General features: G+C 47.0%; 4 protein-coding genes across 6 annotated transcripts; 2 read left to right on the top strand and 2 right to left on the bottom strand.

Annotated features, from left to right (window-relative positions):
• Positions 1-1864: 1864 nt before the first annotated feature.
• SYF2 (SYF2 pre-mRNA splicing factor) lies at positions 1865-4530 on the top strand. The gene is made up of 7 exons (XM_080357422.1): positions 1865-1937; positions 2026-2139; positions 2834-2959; positions 3183-3300; positions 3393-3483; positions 4060-4158; positions 4268-4530. Exons 1-7 carry the CDS (start codon positions 1878-1880, stop codon positions 4431-4433), a joined length of 774 nt encoding a protein of 257 aa, XP_080213548.1. The 5' UTR covers positions 1865-1877; the 3' UTR covers positions 4434-4530.
• A 661-nt stretch (positions 4531-5191) lies between these two features.
• RSRP1 (arginine and serine rich protein 1) lies at positions 5192-10294 on the bottom strand. 2 transcript variants are annotated; one of them, XM_080357420.1, is made up of 6 exons: positions 10089-10294; positions 9749-9804; positions 7904-8533; positions 7437-7591; positions 6135-6218; positions 5192-5720 (listed from the first exon to the last, which is right to left on the bottom strand). In XM_080357420.1, the coding sequence occupies exons 1-6, from the start codon at positions 10175-10177 to the stop codon at positions 5538-5540; spliced, it is 1197 nt and encodes a 398-aa protein (XP_080213546.1). In that variant the 5' UTR covers positions 10178-10294; the 3' UTR covers positions 5192-5537. The 2 variants fall into 2 exon arrangements, with proteins under 2 accessions (XP_080213546.1, XP_080213547.1); XM_080357421.1 differs by lacking the exon at positions 5192-5720 and having other exon boundaries at positions 6204-6614.
• A 177-nt stretch (positions 10295-10471) lies between these two features.
• On the top strand, positions 10472-12829 carry TMEM50A (transmembrane protein 50A). 2 transcript variants are annotated; one of them, XM_080357665.1, is made up of 7 exons: positions 10472-10529; positions 10852-10948; positions 11324-11436; positions 11577-11644; positions 11841-11933; positions 12010-12070; positions 12361-12829. In XM_080357665.1, exons 2-7 carry the CDS (start codon positions 10856-10858, stop codon positions 12404-12406), a joined length of 474 nt encoding a protein of 157 aa, XP_080213791.1. In that variant the 5' UTR covers positions 10472-10529; positions 10852-10855; the 3' UTR covers positions 12407-12829. The 2 variants fall into 2 exon arrangements, with proteins under 2 accessions (XP_080213791.1, XP_080213792.1); XM_080357666.1 differs by lacking the exon at positions 10472-10529 and adding an exon at positions 10567-10743.
• A 1178-nt stretch (positions 12830-14007) lies between these two features.
• LOC308048472 (RH-like protein) lies at positions 14008-20977 on the bottom strand. Its single transcript, XM_080357639.1, has 10 exons — positions 20746-20977; positions 20000-20186; positions 19631-19781; positions 18822-18963; positions 17425-17585; positions 16994-17131; positions 16634-16764; positions 15893-15972; positions 14835-14908; positions 14008-14640 (listed from the first exon to the last, which is right to left on the bottom strand). The coding sequence occupies exons 1-10, from the start codon at positions 20873-20875 to the stop codon at positions 14614-14616; spliced, it is 1221 nt and encodes a 406-aa protein (XP_080213765.1). The 5' UTR covers positions 20876-20977; the 3' UTR covers positions 14008-14613.
• Positions 20978-23330: the final 2353 nt, after the last annotated feature.

Below are 23330 nucleotides of genomic sequence, written 5' to 3'. Positions count from 1 at the left end.
ACTCTGCTCTGTTTTACAGCACTGCCTTCACTAGGTTGGGTTTCTTTCTTTCCTCTGACTTGCCTCCTCGCTGGGTAGCGCTGTATTTGATATTTTTAATCACTCAGCATGCATCAGAGTTTGGCAGCGGAAGAAAGTGGAGTTGAAAGAGAACAGAGAGAGCTGGCGGTTGCCAGGGCCGCCTGCCATTGCCGCAGCGCCTCATCGCTTGTGCTGCGTTTCCCTCTGCTGGAAAATCATGAGCCGCAGCTGAAAAGGTCAATTTAAAAACCGTTTCGTTCTTAAACTTACAGGGTTTGGATCGTTTCTTCAAAGAAAAAACAGAAGTCTGGAGCACTTCTACCTTTACTGTGCAAGTATGAAGACATTTTACATACACACACACAGATGTGTGGATCAGTATCACTGATAAACACTTATAATAAATGTACATGTGGCTTTGTGCTGCTGGAAGATCCTGGTAACCCCAGCAATATTATGCAAAATTTTATTTCTTTCTCAGAAGTTGCAGCAAAACGTTTCATCTCTTGGAGAGCTGCACTTTTCTCCCTGCTGTGAGTAACCCAAGCGGTTCCCACTGGCGCTGCAGGGCTGGACGGCGCAGGGTGATAGTGTCCCTTGGGTTGTCATCCACACCGGGCTCTACCCTGGTCCTTGTCGATGGTTCCACAGCTGAGCTCATCTCACAGAGTCACAGAATGTCAGGGGCTGGAAGGGCCCTGGAAAGCTCATCCAGTGCAATCCCCCCATGGAGCAGGAACACCCAGATGAGGTTACACAGGAAGGTGTCCAGGCGGGTTGGAATGTCTGCACAGAAGGAGACTCCACAACCCCCTGGGCAGCCTGGGCCAGGCTCTGCCACCCTCACCCCAACAAGTTTCTTCTCATATTCAAGTGGAACCTCCTGTGTTCCAGTTTGCACCCATCGCCCCCTTGTCCTGTCCCTGGTTGTCACCAGCAGAGCCTGGCTCCATCCTCCTGACACTGCCCCTTTCCATATTGATCCCCAGCAATGAGTCCCCCCTCAGTGTCCTCTTGTCCAGCTCCAGAGCCCCAGCTCCCTCAGCCTTTCCTCACCCGGGAGATGCTCCACTCCCTTCAGCATCTTGGTGGCTGCGCTGGACTCTCTCCAGCAGTTCCCTGTCCTGCTGGAACTGAGGGGCCACAGCTGGACACAAGATTCCAGGTGTGGTCTCCCCAGGGCAGAGCAGAGGGGCAGCAGAACCTCATCTCCCTCACGTCCTGCTTCTGTGATTTGACTAGAAAGTTTGCGGCACCCCGTGGATTCCTCGGAAGAAGAAAGAACAGGTTGATTAACAGCGTTTACCAAGCCCTGGACCCACTGCGGTTGCCGGCCCAGACGTTTGCGTCTGGAACACGGGGGTAATTTAAAGATCGCTCTCCAGACGGCTCCGAGACGCAGCAACGAGGCTTTAAATCTGCCTCCAGAGAGAAAAAGGAGAATTACTGCTTTTAATCTGCTTCTCCTCGGCACACAAGCCCCTAAAGCCCAAACCGTTGGTGCAGAAGGAGCGACAGCAACGGAGGATCCGGACGAGGCTGCATCCGCCTCACAACAGCCCCTTGTCAGCCCGGGGGCGTTTTAACCGGACAGCGGAACGGGGAGACGACAACCAGGGTCCATCGCGGCAACCCCAGGAGCCAGATGCTGGCGGGGACCGCAGCTCGAACCCTCTCCGGCCCCGGGGAACAACGAACAGTCCCGGAGGATAACGAGCGACGCCGGGCCGGTCTTAAAGGGGAGGCAGCAGGGGGCGGTGACACCTCCCGCCCGTTGGGTGGCGCCCGAGCGCGGCGGCGGCAGCGCTCCGCCAGGAGCTGCGCGGAGCCGGAAGCGGAAGTGTTTACCGTCCGGGATGGCGGCGGCGGAGGTGTCGGCGCTCGGCGGTCTGGGCGCTCCCGATGCGGACGGCGGGGTGAGGCGGCGAAGGGAGGCGGCAAAGGGGCAGCGAGGGGTTTCCCGACTCCTCCCCAGCGCCGGTGGCTGAGTGTGGGTTGTTTCAGGGCTCCTCGGGCTCGGAGGACGAGGCGAGGCCTGAAGCGGCGGCGGCGGCAGCGGCGGCAGCGCAGAAGCGGGAGGAGCGGCTGCGCAGGTTCCGTGAGCTCCACATGAAGCGGGTACGCGGGGCGGCCGCGCCAGGAACGGTTCCTGTTGTGCTGGTGGCGGGGAAGCGGAGCCCGAGGGGCGGTGGGGGGTTCCCGATGCTCCCGGGGAGGCCGAGCCGCCGGTTCCCTGTCGTATCTGTGGAGTATGTCCCGTGTGAGGAAAGGCTGAGGGAGCTGGGGCTCTGGAGCTGGACAAGAGGACACTGAGGGGGGACTCATTCCTGGGGATCAATATGGAAAGGGACAGTGTCAGGAGGATGGAGCCAGGCTCTGCTGGTGACAACCAGGGACAGGACAAGGGGCAGTGGGTGCAAACTGGAACACAGGAGGTTCCACTTAAACATGAGAAGCAACTTGTTGGGGTGAGGGTGGCAGAGCCTGGCCCAGGCTGCCCAGGGGGTTGTGGAGTCTCCTTCTGTGCAGACATTCCAACCCGCCTGGACACCTTCCTGTGTAACCTCATCTGGGTGTTCCTGCTCCATGGGGGGATTGCACTGGATGAGCTTTCCAGGGCCCTTCAACCCCTGACATTCCGTGATATCCACCCCACACCCTGCACACACAGGTGATGGTTTCTTTAGCCCTTCACATTCTAAATGCCACGATCAGTGACTGGCGGCCTGTCCCCTCCCAGGCTGTGTCCCTGTGATCCCTGGGGTTCTGCCTTTTCTTGTTTCAACATATAACAAATCGGTTTTGTTCCCAGAATGAGGCTCGCAAGCTGAACCACCAGGAAGTGGTGGAAGAAGATAAAAGACTGAAATTGCCAGCGAACTGGGAAGCCAAGAAAGCTCGTCTGGAGTGGCAGCTGCAGGTGGAGGAAAAGAAGAAGGTAAATGGACAGATCCAGCTCCCTGTGGTGAGGCTGAGCCCCCATTGTGGTGGCTGGAGGGTCTTGGGAGCTTGTACAGACATTATTTCCCCAAAATCCATCTAATTAGGCTCCTGATTATCTGTATTATCGTCCAATGACTGGACTGATCTGGGTAGTTCTAAGTTTGGTGCCTGGTCACAATTTTGTTGTTAAAACTGAAGAGTTCTTTGTGCTGCGCCAGGAATGTGCGGCGAGAGGAGAAGACTACGAGCGGGTGAAACTGCTGGAGATCAGCGCTGAGGAGGCCGAGAGGTGGGAAAGGAAAAAGAAGAAGAAAAACCCAGATCTAGGATTTTCAGGTAATGTTCGTGACGAACACCTCTGTATCTCAGCTGTAAAGTCAGGAAATAAACTTGCCCTTTGCCTTAACACCCATTTCTTTTCCCCAAAGATTATGCGGCCGCTCAGCTGCGCCAGTACCAGCGGCTGACCCGGCAGATCAAACCTGACCTGGAGCAGTACGAGCAGATGAAGGAGCAATAGTGAGTTATCATTTCAGATTGCCTGCGGTATTTATTTCTACCTTATTAGCAAACACTAATGACTTAAACTAATCCTTTCAGCATATGACTATTGTCATATACACTGCGATATTAATTAGTCTATTAACATGATCTTAAAATGTGGCCTCCCTGATAATCTGCTCTGCAATTCTGCAGGGCAGTGGTGTAATTGAGGTTTATTTCTTTAAACTTTGTATTTCTGAGTTTGAATAAGTATTTTGTCAATTAGATCATATTTAAATTGTGTGAGTAAATTGGTCATTTGTCAGCATACATTTGGGGTTTTTTAGGTGGCCTGAGCAGCAGATGAGAACTTGCCAAGTTTGCAATCAGTTGGATTTAGGCTCTCAGAGGGTTTCTGTATCTTTCAGAGGCCTGTGCAAGGGTTTCTCTAACGAATTAATAGCTCGTTTGTAGCATTAACACATTCTCACCTGAATCTTGGCCTCCTGCAGCTCAGTATGAGTTAAGTGTATGTTAAACATGAGGCAGGAGCAGTGAAATCTCAAAGCAATTGCTGCCCTTGTTTAACTGCTGCCCTGTCCCTCTGTCCAGCGGAGAAGCGCTTTATCCCACCTCCAACAGCCTCATCCACGGGAGTCACGTGCCATCTAAGGAAGGGATCGATAGAATGGTTGCAGATCTCGAGAAACAGTGAGTAAATACCAAGATAAACCAAAAAAGTGTGTGGCAGAGCAGCCTGGTGTTAACGGACCCACAGGATTCACCCTTGGGTTTTAAGCCACTGCTGTTTGTCTTACAGGATTGAAAAGCGTGAAAAATACAGTCGCCGACGTCCTTACAACGACGATGCGGACATTGACTACATCAACGAGCGCAACGCCAAGTTCAACAAGAAGGCGGAGAGGTTCTACGGGAAGTACACGGCTGAGATCAAACAGAACCTGGAGAGAGGAACGGCCGTCTGAGCCCTTGGCTCCTTCAGAGCTCCTACCAGCCCTGTATCTGTCAACATTTGGTATATTTTGCAGGCAATTTTATCAATAAACTAGTTTGTAGAACTCACTAATTTGTTAAATCAATAGTGTATTTAATAGAAGTAATTTGCTTACCAGCTTCAGCTGTATATGGCCTTGACTTGCAGGAATAACCAGCTTGGGCAATATCCTGTTCTAAATAAACACAAACTCTTTGTGCTCAATTTAAAATAAAGCGTGTTTCCTGGTAGAGCCCCTGAAAACTGTTGTTTAGCAAAAGAATAAGGAACACGCGTGAGCCTTCTCTGTGACAGAAGCTGCTCCAGCTGCCTGTCACCTCTACCCATTTGCAGTTCTTGCACAGAACAAACATGTTGCTGTTAAGTAACCCTTAGTACATTTGCCAGCCTTGTCTTGGCAGTTCAATACCTTCTCAAAAAAAGTTCCAGACTGCACACAAAGTCAGTTTATTTTACTAACCATTTATTTTTACAAAGAAAATGAGTTTAACTGCTCCCCAAACCATGCAACTCACTTGGGGACACTTCACTTCCACAGGGGTATCAAGGGAAGTTGATCTGGAAGCCCCAAACTAGGCCCAGCCTGGGCAGGAACAACTCTAATGATGCAAAGTTTACCTTCTGTTGCACTTGATGCCAACAGTAGGGTGAGCAACACTAAACCTGGAAATAACCACTGACACAGTTAACTTAGTACCCAGCAAGGTCTAACACGTGACACACAGAGAAGCCAGTGCAAAACTAAAGTTTATTTACTTTAGTAAACAGTTACACAATGTAAATCAAGTGTTCAATATAACAGCTACTGAACTATTGTTTAGAAAAGGTTACCCACCTGGGAAGTTCTAGTCCATTAAAGCAATACAAAAATATTTACAAATATACACAAGATTCCCCTCTGTGGCTTCTGGATCACTGTGCTCTACACATCTGAAAGAGAAACCTAAGATTCCAAAATTAAGATTTCAAAATAAATACTCAGTATTAAACAAGTCTTCAACCTGACCAGAACATTTCAGCTCTCACTACTGAAATATGTGTAATGCTGCAGTCAAGAAATAGCAAGAAAAATACTTCAGCGTGCCCGGAATGGTGCACTTTTAGGTGAGAAGTTTAAAAATGTTTTCTTCTCCTTCTTGACAGGAACCCACTGCCCATAGGGACTTCCCTTTTTGTCCTCTTCTCTGGCCGGAGACGCTGCCGGTTCTTTAACAACATGGCTCACTGGCTTCTGCAGCGCTGGCTTTGCCATTGTGTTCTGCAAGAAGAAACTACCTTTAAACATGCAAGAATAGGAAGGAACATACTAACAGTTGTCAGCTTCAAAGGGTTTGTCTGTGCTCTAAGACATATTTCCAGCTCACAGGAGACCTGATACCTACTGAGTATAAACTGCATAAAACAGGTCAGGGAAGTTGCTTTTTCCTCAGTTTGCATTAAGCAAAATATGGAACTTAAACTAAGTTCTGGCGTAAACTAGTTCTGTATATACTTTCCAGTCTATACTAGGTGTTCAAAGTTAAACATCTACTCTAACTTCTCCAGGAGAGTCATTACGCAACCATTACACTCATTACTATTAAGAAGAGATTTATATCTGGTACCCAATGGTGGGAAAAGCCTAACAGAGGAGGGAGGAAGTACTGCAATTCCATCTTGGGCAGTCACTTACATTAGGACTGAAAGAGATGCTCCTGGGTATGGCTGCTCTCTCCACCCCGCTCCTGGTCATGTCTTCTGCCTCTCCTTTGGGTTGCTAGAGAAGAGCACACGCAGCTTCAGCAGGGGAACATCACCCATTCAAGTCAAGGCAGTTACTAGTGACTACGAACTTTCTGGTAGAGTTGTTTCAGATATTTAACATCAAAAGTAGCTGTAAGCTACTAAGAAGGCAAACAGATCAATGGTGAACTCAATTGGAAAAGCATTCCATGTTTATATCAATGTCACTGAGCCAATTCACACGTGACCTGATATCCATGCCCCAGTTACAGTTTTAAAAAGGCTTCAAAGCATGGACAGCCAAACAACAAGGTGTAGTGATAGAGTAAGTTGCATTAAGTTCTGCACATCCATCCTGCAGAGCTTTGGATAATGACAATAAACTTATCTGCAAGTGAAGCAGGCCTCTTCTTCTGTACTCTCTCAACATCTGGAATATATTGCATATATTATGAAAGGGATGCCTGTACCATTTGTCTAAAACCCTTAATAAATTTACTTCAGTATCTCATTGACGTAGCAGTTATTGCAGTTTTGTATTTACCATGAATCACGTTAACACACTACAACAGAGCCAAACTAAAATTCAGTTTAAGCTGCTCAAGTTTCTCCCTCCCTTGAATGCGCAGCAGCTACAGCCCACAAGTCCCTTAATTACCAACAGATTTTCTTCATCATGTCTGGAACCATAGGCATGATTTCTATAAGACAGAAATAGAGTATGTAAAATGCATTGTGTGCTTGGGTATGGAATTTCTGGGAAACAGTTTGTTGCACATGAAAAGCTTTTAACAGTTAAAAAGGGTAGGATGATGGAAGCTTGTTTAAAGAAAAAAACCCACACTAGTCACTAGGTTTGGTAAGGAGACTCCTTGGTTTAGGTCAGAAACGCATGAACTAGTCTAAGTCATGGGCAAGAACAACAACTCAGAAGAAAAAACCTACACTGATGTCTCCTTCCCCAGCTACCCCTGCTGCAGAACCTGCACCTGCTCTGTGTCAGACGCGGCCAAGGAGCCCACAGGACTTTTGGCTTAAGGCAGAGCCCGTGGTGGTTTCTAGAGTGGTTTTTAGCATTCCAGTGAAGTTTTTTGTTTAAAGGTTTTTGGTTTGAACAAAAACCACAAGTTTTTGTTCAAGGCTTTGAATTCATAATCCCAAACTCCAGTTAAAAACTATAACGCATCCATGCAGATGACAAGTTTGAAGAAGTGTTTACCTTTTCATTGAGAATACTTCAGGCCATACTTACCTCAGCTGACTCTCCAGCATCTTCATGCTCTTGCTTTTCTTTCTTTATCTCCCTGGAAGGAGGAAGGATCTTCAAGCTCGCTGGCAGGACGATGTTATCTGTTCCCAGAGCTTTTGCTGCATTAGCTTTTGCAATTTCCAGGAGTTCCCTCTTGTCTACAACAGAAAAAAGCTGTCATTCTCTGATTTTGTAATCAACATGTGCCTACTCATACAAGCCTAAAACCTGCAGGTCACTGTGCATAAACTGTGATGAATTTTCCTCAGAAACTGGGACATTCAGCTTCAGTTGACGTGCAAATACTACACTCTGAACTATTTTTTAATACATTTTTATAGCCGTGCAGAGATTTTCTTCCACTTCACCATTACCAGTTATGCTCTACACGTAAACAGATAAGAATTTAGCTGGTAAAAATAAATTGTATGTTTTAAGGTTCTAACACAAGTTGAAAAAAACAGAAGTACCTTTTTCACTCAAATGGAGAGGTGACCTACTCCGAGATCTTGTTCGTGATCTGCTTCTCCAGCTCCTGTAAATCTCAGGATATATTGTTCGCCCAAATCCATAATATCTTCGGCCTCTCGAACGCGATCGGCTCCTTGAGTAGGACCTTCTGTAATAGGATCTTCCACGGGACCAGGACCTGCTGCGTGACCGGTACCGGGGCGGGGAGCGCCGGTACCTCCTGTAGTGCCTGGCGTGGTACCTCCCCCGGTACCTCCTGTACCCACGCGACCTGGACCGGCTTCTGGAATAGGACCGAGAGTATCTCCTGTACCTCCGGGAACCATTTCGTCTGGCCCGTGACCTTGATCTTGATCTGGACCGGCTCCAACTCCTGGAGGAAGCTGAAGAGGAACTACTTGAACTGGATCGTGAGCTGCAGGAGGATCTGCTGGATGACCTGGTTGAGGACCTGTCACAACTTCTCCTGGATCTCAAAGATGATTCTCTTTTCTTCGGCGAGCTGAGGGTTAAGTCATCCATGAAGCCTGTCATGTCCTCAGTCTTCCTAACCACTGTTTTCTCCGCACAGGTACTTTCAGAAGCTGGTTCAATTTTCATTGTTGTTCTGCAACCCCCGGTCTCTGTTCCTGTTGTGGGTGGGAAGTGGGATGCTCATCATGTATATGCAGCAAGTCATTTGTACAACACCATTATGACACACAGGCCAGAAGTTTAAGGATAATTAAACACACCACCAATTCTCATCCAGTTTATCCGCATATTTTGCACATGCCAATTTAAAGCTTCATCATTTCCTCTCCTGTAGTCAAGGGTCCCACATGAAATAAAAAAGGGTTTCAGTTTACGCCATGAGTAGTTCAGTGTGGAATTTTGAATAGAGGTTTGTGTGGGTTTTCAATTTAATACCCTTTGTTTGCCAGGTAAACACACACCTCTATGGAAAACATAGAAGTTGTTAACCTTCCCCCCCCCCCCCGCCAAACAGAATTGTCAAGGTATTTTATCTCCATTCTAGTCTAAATGCAGTCTATTGCATCCACAACACAAAACAACCATTTGCCTTCCATGTCAGTACAAACTTAATAGTTTTTTTTCTGCAGTCCTATGGACGTTAAGTTTTACTGTTTTCCTCCAGCAGGAGAGGAAAAAATAATAATACATCACACTTAAGGCACAAAGAAGTCACTTCAAGATCTTAACTGTACACCATTAAAATATCTACACAGAATACACATTCCAGCAGCGTATGTAGCAAAGTGCTACTGAAAACATTCTACATAACTAGTGGAGAATACAGTTAATGGGTTTGAATGTAAAGGCTTTAAGACTTGTTGCTATATTAATAATTAAAATGGCCGTCCCTCACCAGCAGCCATTTTGTGTCTACAAAGGTCACTGCGCTCCAGGGTGTGACCGGCTCAGCACCACGACTTAAACCCCGAGTTACATCACCACTTTACACTTTTTAGAATCTTGCTTTTATCATAAAATTTCTCTTCAGTGCCGCCTGTTAACCCAAGTTACCAAATAAATCTCAAAGCCTTACTGAAATGTGTAATTTAAGCCCTACACGAATTTGTAAACAACACTCTCCTCGCTCAAGTTTCACCTCTAAAAAAGGGCCAAGGTCAAAAAGCGCTATACGTGGCTCAACTAAGCCGGACCAACTGCTTAATTCTGACCCCCCCCACACCGCTAGGACACCTACATACGACTGTTTCTCACTTTTCGCGCTTTTGTTTCTCACAAATCTCACTTTTCCTCACACAACCGGCTCCGACCTGCTGCCCCGCGCAGGGTCCCACTCCCCCCCGCCTCAGAAGCTCCTCCCAGGCACTCACCGCTCGGAGCCGCCGGGCAGCCCCGGGGCTGGGTCCCCTGAGACGCCAGGGCGCTTCTGCAATTTAAACAAAAAACTATAATTAAAAAGTGAACAACGTGTGTGTCCCCCCTCTACCCCGCCATCAACCCGCAACTGTTCGACAGAAAGCAAATAACAGCCCTTTCCTCCCCGCCGCCCCAAATAACCGCCTGCTATAACCCCCCGCCCCAAATAACCGCCTGCTATAACCCCCCGCCCCAAATAACCGCCTGCTATAACCCCCCGCCCCAAATAACCGCCTGCTATAACCCCCCGCCCCAAATAACCGCCTGCTATAAACCCCCGCCCCGCCGACTCACCGGCTCCAGCCCGCCGGGCTTCCCGCGCACGGATCCTGCTCCTGCGGCGACGCCTGAGGAGACAGCCCCGCTTCGTGAGTCACCCCCATAGCGACCGGCCAAGGAAACGAGTCGCGATAGAGTCCCGACAGACGCAGCGCTGCCAACCGCCTCCGCTCGCTCCCGCCGCCCAGCAGCGACTGAGGCGAACCCAGAACCTTCCAGAACTTCCCCTCCCTGGTTACGTAACGCGGGCCAGCGCGCATGCGCGGGAACACCCCACCCCCCCCCCGGCTTTGCCCCTCCCCTGTCGCCGCTCGCGTCTTCACCCAGTGCGCCTGCGCGCTGCCGCCGCGTCTCGTGACGCTCCCGGAGCGCATCAGCTGAGCGCGGCGCATGCGCAGTGTGCGGGGCTCGGTTGGCGGCGGTGGGAGGGGGGGCTGCTGCCGTTCCCGCCCTCAGGTGAGCGGGATCGGGACGGACAGACGGGACGGGACGGACGGGGCGGGGCGCTCGGCCGGCGCCTTATTCCTCTCCCGGGTGGTCGCAGCCCCGCCGGATGTCGCCAGGCTCGTGTGCGGGAGGCCGGCGGGGCCGGGAGCGCTGCCCGGCCGTGTCCCGGGGGATGCCGGTGGGCAGGCGCCCTCAGCCGCCCCTGGGGCTGTGGGGCGTTCAGGTAGCGTGCGGCAGTTCTAACCCGCCTTGCGCGATGCTGCACGCCGGCCCTTGGTGGGTGATGGGTTTCCTCTTGGAAACCAATGTCCCTTTTTCTTCTGTTCTTCAGAAAAATGTCAGGTTTTCTGGAGAGCCTGAGGTGCTCGGAGTGCGTTGACTGGGGGGAGAAACGGAACACGATCGCTTCTGTCGCCGCAGGAGTGCTGGTACGTACGGTTTCTTCTCTTTTAGATGTCGTCAGCCATCAACGAGCTAAAAATTATTCATCATTTGAAGTAAAAAGAAGAACAGGGATACGCTGTCCTTGTAGGCAACAGAGTTAAGGACAGAATCTGTTCCAGGTTCCACGTTACTAAAGTTTTGCAGCTTCTACCCCATGTAATAACTATCAGAGTAGGTAAATCTCTGGCTTTTTAACTCTGTTCCAAAGTTGAGAGCAAAACTAGTCATGCTGTTAGTTGACTCTAGGTTGGAGACTATAAGAACTAATTATATATTGTCACTTTTCCTATAGAAATCTTCTATATTGTTCAAAGGCTTGTGTCTGTATTTACAGCTGTTGTGCTCTTTGTTTTTAACAGTTTTTTACAGGTTGGTGGATAATCATAGATGCAGCTGTAAAATACCCTAAAATGGAAGATTTCAACCACTCATACCATGCCTGCGGGGTTATAGCCACTATTGCGTTCCTAATGTAAGTGTAATTATTCCATCAGAGCTACACACTTCCAGAACAATTAATAAAAGAACGCATAGTCATTACATGGAGAGGCTGCTAAGAATAAAAGGTTACTATTTGAGGATCTTTCATGTCTGTCTTATATTTGTTTGCAGGATCAATGCAGTGTCCAACGGGCAGGTGCGGGGTGACAGTTACAGCGAAGGCTGCCTGGGACAAACAGGTACAGGGGCCTGGGCTGTTGTGGAACAATCGATCTGTGAAGCTGTAGACTCAGAAGAGCTGTAAGAACCGTCCCAGTGTACACGTGGTGTATCTGAGCGCAGCTCTGGTGTGTGACAGGAGCTGTGAAACAAAAGCACGCTGAGCGTCACAAGTGTCTGTCCTCGGACACAAACCATCCCAATGTGTTTTTCCAGGTGCTCGGATCTGGCTGTTCATCGGTTTTATGATGGCTTTTGGGTCACTGATTGCTTCTATGTGGATCCTTTTTGGAGGCTACGTTGTTAAGGGTAAGATACAGCACAGATTGTGATATTCTCACAAATGACTTCCAGAAAGTTGACAGAGATTTCTTTCTTCTGTTAGAAAAACCGGTGGTATACCCAGGAATAGCTGTGTTTTTCCAGAACGCGTTCATCTTTTTTGGGTAAGACTGTCTTCCTTTGTTTGTTTCTTATCTTATTTGTTTATAATGATGACAACTGAAACTTGCTGTAATCTTTTTTTTCTGAAGCTCTGATTTATAACTAGACCTGGGTGAATAAACTGCTGGTAAACGCAGCAGATCTCTGGGCTCTCCAGAGGTTTTGTTGCAGGACCAGGAACTGGATTTACAAATCCTAGAACTTGCTCGCTGAAATAATGTATTTAAAACACAAGGTATTTATTTGATTTGCTGTGTTACGTACTCACGTCCCTTTATTCTGCTTTAAACAGAGGACTGGTCTTCAAGTTCGGTCGCACGGAAGATCTGTGGCAATGACCACGCCTGTGGAAGCGCGTTGGCCACGCTGGGTTTTTAACTGCACGCTCCCCATGTTTTGTAAAAGCGTTTTGTAAACAGTGACCTTCAATTATGTCTAAAGAGAAACCAACTTAAATCACAGCATTACAAATTCTGGTTCTGTTTCATTTTTTTTTACTCTTGTATGTCAATTTAAACGTTGTCATGTTTTTGAGAACTGTAAAATTGCTACAAGTAACAATGGCAGTCACTTTTATGATACAATGTTTGCTACAAGTACATAGTATAGTGGAAAATGGATGTATTTAACCACCTGTTTCTATGATGGTATTTACAATCCCAGACTTACTAAAAATGCTTTAAACCTACTTTTTAACATATATTTATTAAATATTTCTGATATCTGGACAATATAACCATCTCTTCAATTTCAAAACTTAGTGGTATGTGGCTTTTCTTGCACAATATAGAACTATGCTGCTTTGGGATTTTTTTTTCTCCCTCCCTGAATTTTTAATTTATCGAGTAACAAGGTGTTGTGGATGACAGTGCAGAGGCACAGGTACCAATTCTGCAGGGGCTCTAGGGGAAGCAGTTCATCCACTAAGCTTGTCAACTATTTTTTAACGCCTGTAAAAGAAATTGAGAGTGCTCTTCAGAATTCTGTCTTCAGTGTGAGGTTAGCAGTTGGACTTGATGATCTTAAAGGTCTTTTCCAACTAAAAAAAAGCAGTGTAGGGGAAAGGGACCTGGGGGTCCTGGGGACAGCAGGGTGACCATGAGCCAGCACTGGGCCCTTGTGGCCAGGAAGCCAATGGTACCTGGGCTGGGTTAGAAGGGGGTGGTCAGTAGGTCAGAGAGGTTCTCCTGCCCCTCTGCTCTGCCCTGGGGAGACCACACCTGGAATATTGTGTCCAGCTGTGGCCCCTCAGTTCCAGCAGGACAGGGAACTGCTGGAGAGAGTCCAGCGCAGCCACCAAGATGCTGAAGGGAGTGGAGCATCTCCCGTGTGAGGAAAGGCTGAGGGAGCTGGGGCTCTTTAGCTGGACAAGAGGACACTGAGGGGGGACTCATTCCTGGGGATCAATATGGAAAGGGGGAGTGTCAGGAGGATGGAGCCAGGCTCTTCTGGGTGACAACCAGTGACAGGACAAGGGGCAATGGGTGCAAAATGGAACACAGGAGGTTCCACTTGAATATGAGAAGGAACTTCTTAATGGTGAGGGTGTCAGAGCCTGGCCCAGGCTGCCCAGGGGGTTGTGGAGTCTCCTTCTGTGCAGACATTCCAACCCGCCTGGACACCTTCCTGTGTAACCTCATCTGGGTGTTCCTGCTCCACGGGGGGATTGCACTGGATGAGCTTTCCAGGGCCCTTCAACCCCTGACATTCTGGGGTTCTGTAAAATGATTCCGTGATTTGAAGAGTACTTGTCAGACCGGGGACAGGCACTACAAGGGAGAACTGTGACTGTGATTGACTTTGTTTAATCCCTGAGGAATGAATTGAGGGCAGCAGGTGTTCCTGCAGTGAGCATCAAAGAACTCATGTCTCGTCTTCAATAATACATTTTTCCTCATTACTTCATTTTTAAGCAAGTGTGCTGAATAAACAAAAACAATCACATTTTAACTTATTTATTATGCAAGCATTTTTGCAAGAGCTTTTCTATGTCAACTATTTGGAAACAAAGAAGAAACACTGAGGATCACAGAATCCTCTGCCCTGGAGGGTTTTAAAAGCTGCGGAGATGAGGTTCTCAGGGACATGGGTTAGAGCTGGACTTGGCGGTGTTGGGTTAACATAACAGTTGGACTCAATCATCTTAAAGGTCTTTTCCAACTAAACAATTCTATGATTCTACTTCAGGGGCACCATCCATAGGAAGAACAATTTTAACTTCTTGCATTTTGAACTTCCAAAGAGCGAACCCGAGCCATGTAACGATAGGTTTTTCTTTAAGCAGTCAGATAAGTCGGGGTTCAGCCTGGCAAGGCGCAGAGTTCCGGCCCTGATCCAGCTCCCTCATCAAATCCTTCCTTAATGAGGCCTTCACCAGAACTAATTCAGCTTGATTACTAATTTTTTGTATGTCCATTGGGATGGCTTTTTTGCCCCTGAGAACTGATATTTAAGTGGTCTTTCAACTTATCATAGTTATTAATTTCATCTAGTGACAAACATGAAAAGCTTATCTTGATCACATCTGTCATCCGGGTTCCTCCGTTCAAAATCCAACAGCCATATGTGGAAACTGTGAAGACAAACGTTCTCATATCAGAACATTTTATGCATCAAGTCATCATATAAAAACCCCAATGGAAAACATTCTTAGAAGCTTATTCTCATCTCCTTTTTTTCTTTTATTAATTCAAATACCTAAAGTTCTTCATCAAGGTCAAAGTGCTACATATACTCCCATACAGTTAATTTTACATTGCAACTTACCTCCCAATAAAACTGATCTTCAAAGTACTTTGATACAGGCGTGGTCTTAAACAGCTTGAGGTTTAAAATGAAACCTATTTGTAAAAACACATATATCCAATATAAATACATATATCATATTACTGTCTGTAACTGGAGGTTTCTTAGTAACACATCCAAATGCAACATAGATCAAAATACAAATGCAGAACTAAATGAGACCCTTGACTCAAGCTGACATTAAATACAAAAAGAGAAGCTTGCCAGGATCAAGGCTCATTATTAAAAATTAATTACACTAGGTAAAACCCCATTAAACAGCTCGCCAGAAGCTAAAAATACATCCAAAATCATTCACTTCTCGCACAAAAAATGCCTGTGTTTTTAAAGCAATCGGGCTTATCAGCACTGGTAGCTTGGGGTTTCAGATGGAAACATCTAGATTTTTAAACAATTGGTTGAACATGGGATGTTTGATTATTTTAGCTGTAAAAATCTGCTTGATTAGGTCAACTTTTTAATTACACTTAGGGTAACGCAAAGGTTTCAGATCAATTAAAGCACCAAAAAAATCATCTTTAGAATATATTTCACACCAAGTTCCATCTGCCGTTTCTCTTTTATTCAAGTCAGAATTAACAGCAGCTGCCATAAACCAGACTAAATGTCACATGAGAAACACACGAGCCCAAACCACTGGTGATCAAAGGCCGAGCTCCTGATGTTAGTGAAACTTTGCAGATTTACAACACCCAAATGTAAAAGTGTTTTCATCCTCACACATCTCCTGTCTGAAATTGGAAGGCAGCTCTCAAGCATCTGCGAAAACAAACTTCCCCACTGAGAGAATGGTGCTACTGGGTTATTTCTCTTGAACACATCTCTTCTTTCAAAGCCAGGACGTTCATGTTTCTCATGGCTTCTTCTACGAATTCTTTCCCCATAGAAACACACTTCAGAGCCCCAGTTAAATTGGCCTCTTTGTGCAAAGGGTTACACTGATGTGACAACAGGATGACGAACCCCCTGCACCGAGGAGATGAGGAAGATATCGCTGAAATGTGTTTTTCAATACTGACCTGTAATCAAACCCGTTATCAAGGCAGCACTGATGGTCAGGCAGAAGGCACCGATGCACATTGTGACCAAATCACCCAGACTGAAAAGCAAAGCAAGAGTTTCACCTTTAACAGTTGCTGAATTGAGCATTAAGACTGTGAATGAATCCATAGCTACATAGAATTTTACATCAAAAAACTCCTCATAAAAAATTGTTATTCTTTAATCACTCTGCAGTTGCAGTTAGAGGTTTTAAGAGATCCTATCAGAAGCTTAGTACAGACTTCAGGGGATGTATTTTGCCCTTAGAAACCATCACTGTGCTACTAAAACTTCATTAGATTTGTTTGTTTCAATCAGAATGTGACAAGAAGCATTAAGGCATCACTGTGATTCATTCTTGTGTAAACTGAGAAAATCAGAATTAGTTGTGCGACACAATATGAACTTCATTTGCGAAAATGAGATGCCAGCGCCAGATCAAAATAACCAATGGAGAATATCCTCAACGGAGCCCTTCAGCTTTTGCAGAATATCTCCCCAAATACATTTTCCAGGTCAGTGTCCGGACTGGCTTTAATCCAAACCGGCATTGTTGCCCCTGACTCAGAGTTAAAGCCTCAATCGAAGAGAAATGCTGATTTCTGTCCCCCCATATTAGCATACAAAGCTCCCCAAAACACATCACAAAAGCCAAAATGAGTCTTGTCACACTACAATGATCAGCTGAGCTTATTACTTTACAGCAAGAATTTACGTACCCTGGTAAAGTAGACCAGTTGTTTATTAGGAAGAGGATGACCTGGGAAAGAGCTCCCAGAACACCAGGCAAGCCAAAAATGAAATGAACTCCAGAGGTATCATGAATCTTGAGAGCAGGATTGAAGCACCTCTGGAAGAAGAAAAGGTTTAAGTGATACACGGAAACACAAGCTGATAATCATGTATTGTCTACCACAGACCTAGAAGATGAACTTTGGTCTCAGAAGTTGCAAACCTGCTCAAACCAGTTCAGGTTTCCCAGGTTAATCTCTTTGAAAAGGAGGTTTCCCTTGAGGTAACCAACACTGGAAAAGATTATACAGCTTATACAAAACTCAATTTCAGGTTTTGAGCGTTACCTGTATACAGTAAGATCCTAATATGGTTATCACACTGGCCAGCAGACCCAAAATCATGGCAATCCAAGGATACTCGATACTGCTCGCTGTATAACCAATAGCGACCCCACCAGCTAGTACTGCACTGTGGATATGAGTCTGTGAAATAAAACAACAAAAACACGGAGTGAGAATCCAGTCATCACTTATCTTTAGGAGCCCAGCACCATAGATTGCTATTTTCATGCAAATGCAATCTCTTTAGGGTGAATTACAGTTTGAGAACATTATTTCAAAGTTATAGCTTAGTGTTCTGCTCAAGAAGCTAGTGATGACTGTCAGGCTGAAAACCTAGACTTGTTTTTCACTTAATAGCTATTATACTTTCAGTATATTACTGAGAGTAACAGAAAAATGTCTCCTCCATGCAGTGCTCGTCCCTCATGTCTTACCATTCTGAATTTCCCATCCTTGGTGGTCAGAACAGACAACACGAAGGCGGTTACAGCACTCACGGCAAGGGCAAAGTAGGTGTTGCAGATTGCTTTGCTCTTCTCCTGCACAACTAGTACAGAATTGAAGCTTGGCCAGAAGACCCAGAGAAAGAGAGTACCTTGGAGACAAAGACAAGCAACCATCATTACCTGCTCTAAAACACGGTGAATCCATCACCGGCTGTCTCTGGAGGGCTCCAGCCCACGTTGGGTATTCACTACAACTCCCACGTTGTACACAACGGACAACAATTCACAATGACAGCCCTGAGGGTTCCCTGCTACACCAGCATCTTCCCAGAACTGCTGTCATGCCAAAGCATAGCCCTGCTGGCATCTGGCTGAGCCTTCCCAGGGCTGAAGGTACGATTGATTCTCTTTTCAAAAACGCCTCCATCATCAGCGTTGCCCTCTCTGTCAGCCCCTTAAACACTGGCTTGGATACAAGTGGGAATTCCACAGCTGATTTCCAAACAATCAGCATCCTGTCTGTTCTGCACAGGCATTTGAAAACCGGTTTTCCATAGCACTGAAACCAATGACAGGCAGGAATACTGAGCGCTGCTGAACAGAAAAAAACGTTTTGAAAATCTCCTGAATTGTCCTGATCTTGAATTTTCCAGCATAGCAAGAACTCCAGGCACTAAAAAGAGCAACATTTGAATTTCTCTTTCCCTAAACTGGGCAAAGACTGACTGAGAATCGGACTCTATGGGCCTTCACACAAAGATCAGCTGGTGGCACTTACATAACAGAAGTCATGATGATAATAAAGAAACAAAATTGCTTCTTTAAGAAAAATAATGGAAATCCCACAAGCTCAGGCTATCCTCACTCGGATCCTTTCTCATGTGTCTGTCTGCATCGTATTTCCCCACCCTTCATCAGGCTTTTATCTTTTTATTTACATGGCTGGGCAGGGACTGCCTCTTTATATCTCTGTACAGCACCTTGCAAAACGGAACCGAGCCTGGGCCCCGGCTGGGAACCGTAAGCACTACTGGAACACAAGTAACGACCTCAGCTTTGGTGCACAGTCACTCAGCAATGGGCCTACGCAAGCCCAAAGGGGACGACTCAGCTAGGAGAGGGAATGGTTAACCTGGCAGAGCCTTTATGCTGAGACAGACAACAGCAAACTTGGCCACAGCCGTTGCAGGAAACACCTCGAGACTCACCAACTCACTGGCAGAAACCACAGACCACAGCAACAGCCGTTTTCTGTGCATGGCTGCGTTCAGACCTGCACTCTGGCTGCAAAAGCTTCAGTATGCCGACCCCAGCCCCCTGAAACATTCCTTACGGCCTCACTGCAACCTCTTCTTCCAACCGAGGCATTAAAGCAAGTGCCTTACCCAACATTGACAATAAATCCGACTTAGGGGTACTCGTGTTCTTCTCAGACCTTGGTGACGGCTCAGAGAAGCGTGAGGAGACTGCCAGACCAAAGTAGGCTCCAAACAGGTGAACGTGCATCATGCCAACACTGTCTGGAACCTGTATCAATAGAATAACCTGATTTGTTGTTTCTTTCATCCCACAGGAAGCCTTTGGTGCAGCTCCTGATAAAGTTGTTCATGTAACCTCCCTATGAGAAATTTATTTTCACAGTCCTTCAGTTTATGCAGGAGTTATTAACTTATCGGTGTGGCTCATAAACACACAGTTCATATACAGACATTCTGGGGTATGTTTACAGTGCCAGTTAAATGCAGGTCTGGCTCTGCTGTCCGGACTGGGCTGGTCCACCAGCCACACTGGGAATCTTCCAGCCTGAACTGACACGGGGAGGGGATAAAGTTTAAAGGCAATTAGTGTCTCAGCGTAAGTCGAGTCTTTAATTGATGTGTTGGGGATGGTCACGGCATGGGCAAGGCCAAATATACGACATCCCAACCCACTAAATCAACTCAACCTTTAAGGCCAAGAATACAGATAGAGCCCATCATATAGACCTAGAGTATGCAGGGTTTGGAGTTCAACATCCTGAAGTACAGTTCCAAAGTCAGACTCCATCTCTTAATAAAAACAGCCACAGTGAACTGAGATGAGATAAAACACTCTGCTGTTCCGTCAGCAGAGCACTAACAAACCACCAAAAGGCAACATTCCAAAGTCTCAGTGAAACTTCCCCCCTGTGTGCCTGGAAATTAAACTAGAGAACCTTCAGGAACGTGGTGTTGATCCATCTGCTCATACGGAAAACTATTATCTCCACAATTGTCATCAGAATTAATTGCACAGGATTAGCCTTCCCGAGAACAGCTCCAGTGGAGATGACCACAGCAGTCATGCTCATAGTAGCCTTTGTTATTCTGCAATAAAAGAAACAAAAATCTGTTCCAAGACCACAACAGGGTCAAGAAAGAAAGACAGACAGATAGTAAAATGTACTTAAAAACCCAAAGCCTTCTAAAACATCTGCAAATATGACTGTGCTAATTTGCAAATAGGTCCATATAACAAGGCATCATCCTTCACAAAGAGCAATGAGCAGTTCTAGAAGATTCCACCTCTAACACAAACTAATTACCTTGTCAGACTACCTTCGTCTTGACTTAGAAGCAAGAAAACTAATAAACCTTCTATCAGCACGAAGCATTGGACACCAAGTGCAATGATCAGGAGGTTGAATCCAGTGCCACTAAAGCCATATCTCTTCAGAAATGTCAGGAAAAAGCCCAATCCAAAAATCACCATGTGGTTGACATCTTGAAAAGCTGCATGACAGAAAAGACCAAAACAGCAGTGAAGTTATGCAGACCAGATTTTGGGTTAAAAATAGATTGTAAAAAAATCGCAATTAAATAAGAAGACTTCAGATAAAAGTTCAGGTGCCATTATTATTTACTACTTGTAAAGAATTCCAGAGCTCGCTTTGTTATCCTTAAGTAATCAGAAAAACAATAGCCTTGACTTTGAATTTAATTCCACAAAGTGATCAGAATGGATGCCAAGACCCCAGGGTTGGGCACTTAACACAGTGCGGTGCCTGCCCGCAGAAGTTTATTGTGTTCATAGGAGTCAAGATTACCACAAACAGGCCGCGACAAACAGACCAGCAACACAATTTTGTATCACTTATATCCTCCTTCACTGTCTTGGCTTTGATGTAAATAAATACACACCATACCCAGCAAGGTAGGGTACTTAAAGGGCAGTAAAAACATTCTACTTCTCACTAACAAACACACAAAGCTGCAGAATCCCATCTCTATTGCACTGTAAAATAAAAGCAGGCATTAACCTTTCCTTTCACAGCAAGGCTGCCGATCTTACCTGGGTAGCTCGTTGATTGGGCTGTACCACCATCTGAGGACAAAAAGTAAAAGAGGACGATGAAAACGGCTTGCAGAAAAAGGATTAGCCATGGCACGTTGTTTCGGAAGTTGCGGTAATTAGAAGACATTGTGTACTTGATTACATTCAGCACAAACACATCAATGCTTTTTCTATTAAAATGTTCCAATAACCTCAAACCAATAGAAGAGGAGTTGTGGGGGGCAGGAATAAAAACTCAGAGATAAAAAGCCCAAGAGGCGTCGGCAAGGAACAGTTCATAGAATCCTTATCTGTGCCACGTCAGGAGCCACCACAGCTGCCAAGGACTGAACTCAGAAAGTCCCAATGAGCATAGACACATCAAGCTGTCAATACTGCGATGCGCCAGGATCTCATCCCTACAGCGCTCCAGCTGCTGCTGAGCCTTACGGATCCGCGAAATGGCGAGTAAAACACAACAACTTGTAAGAATAGGGTGTTGCACTCAATACATATTTGAAGGTACTGTTTAAATGTAAATCAGCAATTTGCTGAAACATCTCCCAGCTCAGGAGTGGAAGAAGTGACTTTCCTCCTGCCAACCCAACAGTTCTCAAGCCATCTGGGAAAGGTTTGCATTTATGGTAACTTGCACCTTCCTCACATGCAAAATCAAATCGCTTTACCAGCTTTTACTTAGGCCTAATAAAACCATAAGTTAAGTGTCCTCACCCCCATTTCGGAAACTCCTGAACAGCATTCAAACAGCATTTCTGGCAGAACCAGAATGCCTGAGGAACTTTCTCTAGGCAAGAAAAAGGTAACAACTGAAACAGCAATTTAGAAATTGATTCAGCTAATTGATGCTGTCTTTGTGTGGTTTATGAATTCAATATATCTCATTAGTCTGTTTCCTGACAAGACAAACACTTTGGACTCAGAGTGACAAGCAGAATGACCCAAAACTCCTTCCGCCACTTTGTCTTGGTCAAGTGAACACAATTAGCTCTTTTGACAGCTGCTACCAAATCCCCTGTCAGTGTTAATACTGGGGGAAAACACACCAAAGGCCAGGAATCTTGGTTTTCCCTCAGGATGACACACTGCACTAAATGCTGATGCTCGCATTTCCTCACGAACAGAAAGACCTCAGACAGAACCACAGAATGTGAGGGGTTGAAAGGCCCTGCAAAGCTCATCCAGTGCAATCCCCCCATGGAGCAGGAACACCCAGATGAGGTTACACAGGAAGGTGTCCAGGCGGGTTGGAATGTCTGCACAGAAGGAGACTCCACAACCCCCTGGGCAGCCTGGGCCAGGCTCTGCCGCCCTCACCCCAACAAGTTGCTTCTCATCTTTAAGTGGAACCTCCTGTGTTCCAGTTTGCACCCATTGCCCCTTGTCCTGTCCCTGGTTGTCACCAGCAGAGCCTGGCTCCATCCTCCTGACACTGCCCCTTTCCATATTGATCACCATGAACGAGTCACCCCTCAGTCTCCTCTTCTCCAAGCTAAACTAGACAGGGCGAAGTACAAAATAACTTTCAAATGAGAGCTCTGCTACCAGCCAAACGTCCCCATGTGCTCAGCCAAGAGAACTGGAAGCCTCACATATATTCCTCTGTTCCCGTTTTAATGCCATTTCAGGACCCACACTCAGGCCTGCATGACGTGACCCTGGTTCAGGGAAGCCCATTATCCCCCCGAGACGCAAGGCAGGCCCACGGCCCCCAGCCCAGCTCCGGGTGAGGCTGAAGGGGACAAGGTAACAGGGACCGGTGCAGGGAGCCCCGAGCACCACCAATTTCCAGTCAGCCAAAGGGCGGGCGGGGGGCCGGGGCGGGCCAGGCCGCGCTGGCGGCCTGCCTCAGGTTCGGGGGCCGCTATAGGTTTCCATAGTCCACAGTGGGGGGGTGACAGGCCTTGGGACGGGGACTCTACGAGCGGCCCCTGTGGTGTGAAGGCCCAAAGGCCCGACCCCAAGCCCCGAACCGCCACCCGCGTCGCAGGCAGGAGGCGCGCACGGCCGTGACTGGGCAGCCCCGGCCTGGGGCGGTGGAATCCCCGCCCCTTGACTCCCATTGGCTGAACGCCCGCCCCACCCAACATGCCTACCTTAGGGACGAGCCTCCCATTGGCCGAAGGCTGGCTTCCCTCATGGCCTCTGATTGGCCCATTTCCAGCCACCGTCCGTCTTTGGGCCGATCGGGGAAAGAGAGTCTTAGTCGCCCCGCCCCCCCGTCTTCATGCCTCGCGATTGGGGCGATCGCTTGTCACTCTGTTTTATGCGTTCTTTATTGGCTGGAGGAGTCCGTCAGTCAAGCTGAGGCGTTCTTTCCTCCTCTCTTCGGTGAGCCATCACCACGGGGGCGCGCCGAGCTGCCTCCTCCTACCTTTGCACCCCGAGACTGAGCTTTCCCAACAGTCTATTTGTCAGCGAGGTTGTCAGTCAAGGCTGAGGGGCGGTACGTCAGTGCTAAGGTGACAGAGGAAATTGAGCCCTCCTTCTTCCGTTTCCGAATGGATAGCTGAGCTGTCCTTTTATTTTTATTAGTCTGTCCTATTGGGCAGTGTTTCTGTCGATAACAACACGGGGCGGGAGCC

Source organism: Nesoenas mayeri (assembly GCF_963082525.1).
Source record: "Nesoenas mayeri genome assembly, chromosome: 21".
In the NCBI taxonomy this organism is placed as follows: Eukaryota; Metazoa; Chordata; class Aves; order Columbiformes; family Columbidae; genus Nesoenas; species Nesoenas mayeri.
The sequence above is the reverse complement of the archived record's forward strand: the minus strand, read 5'-3'. Positions and strand labels throughout refer to the sequence as shown.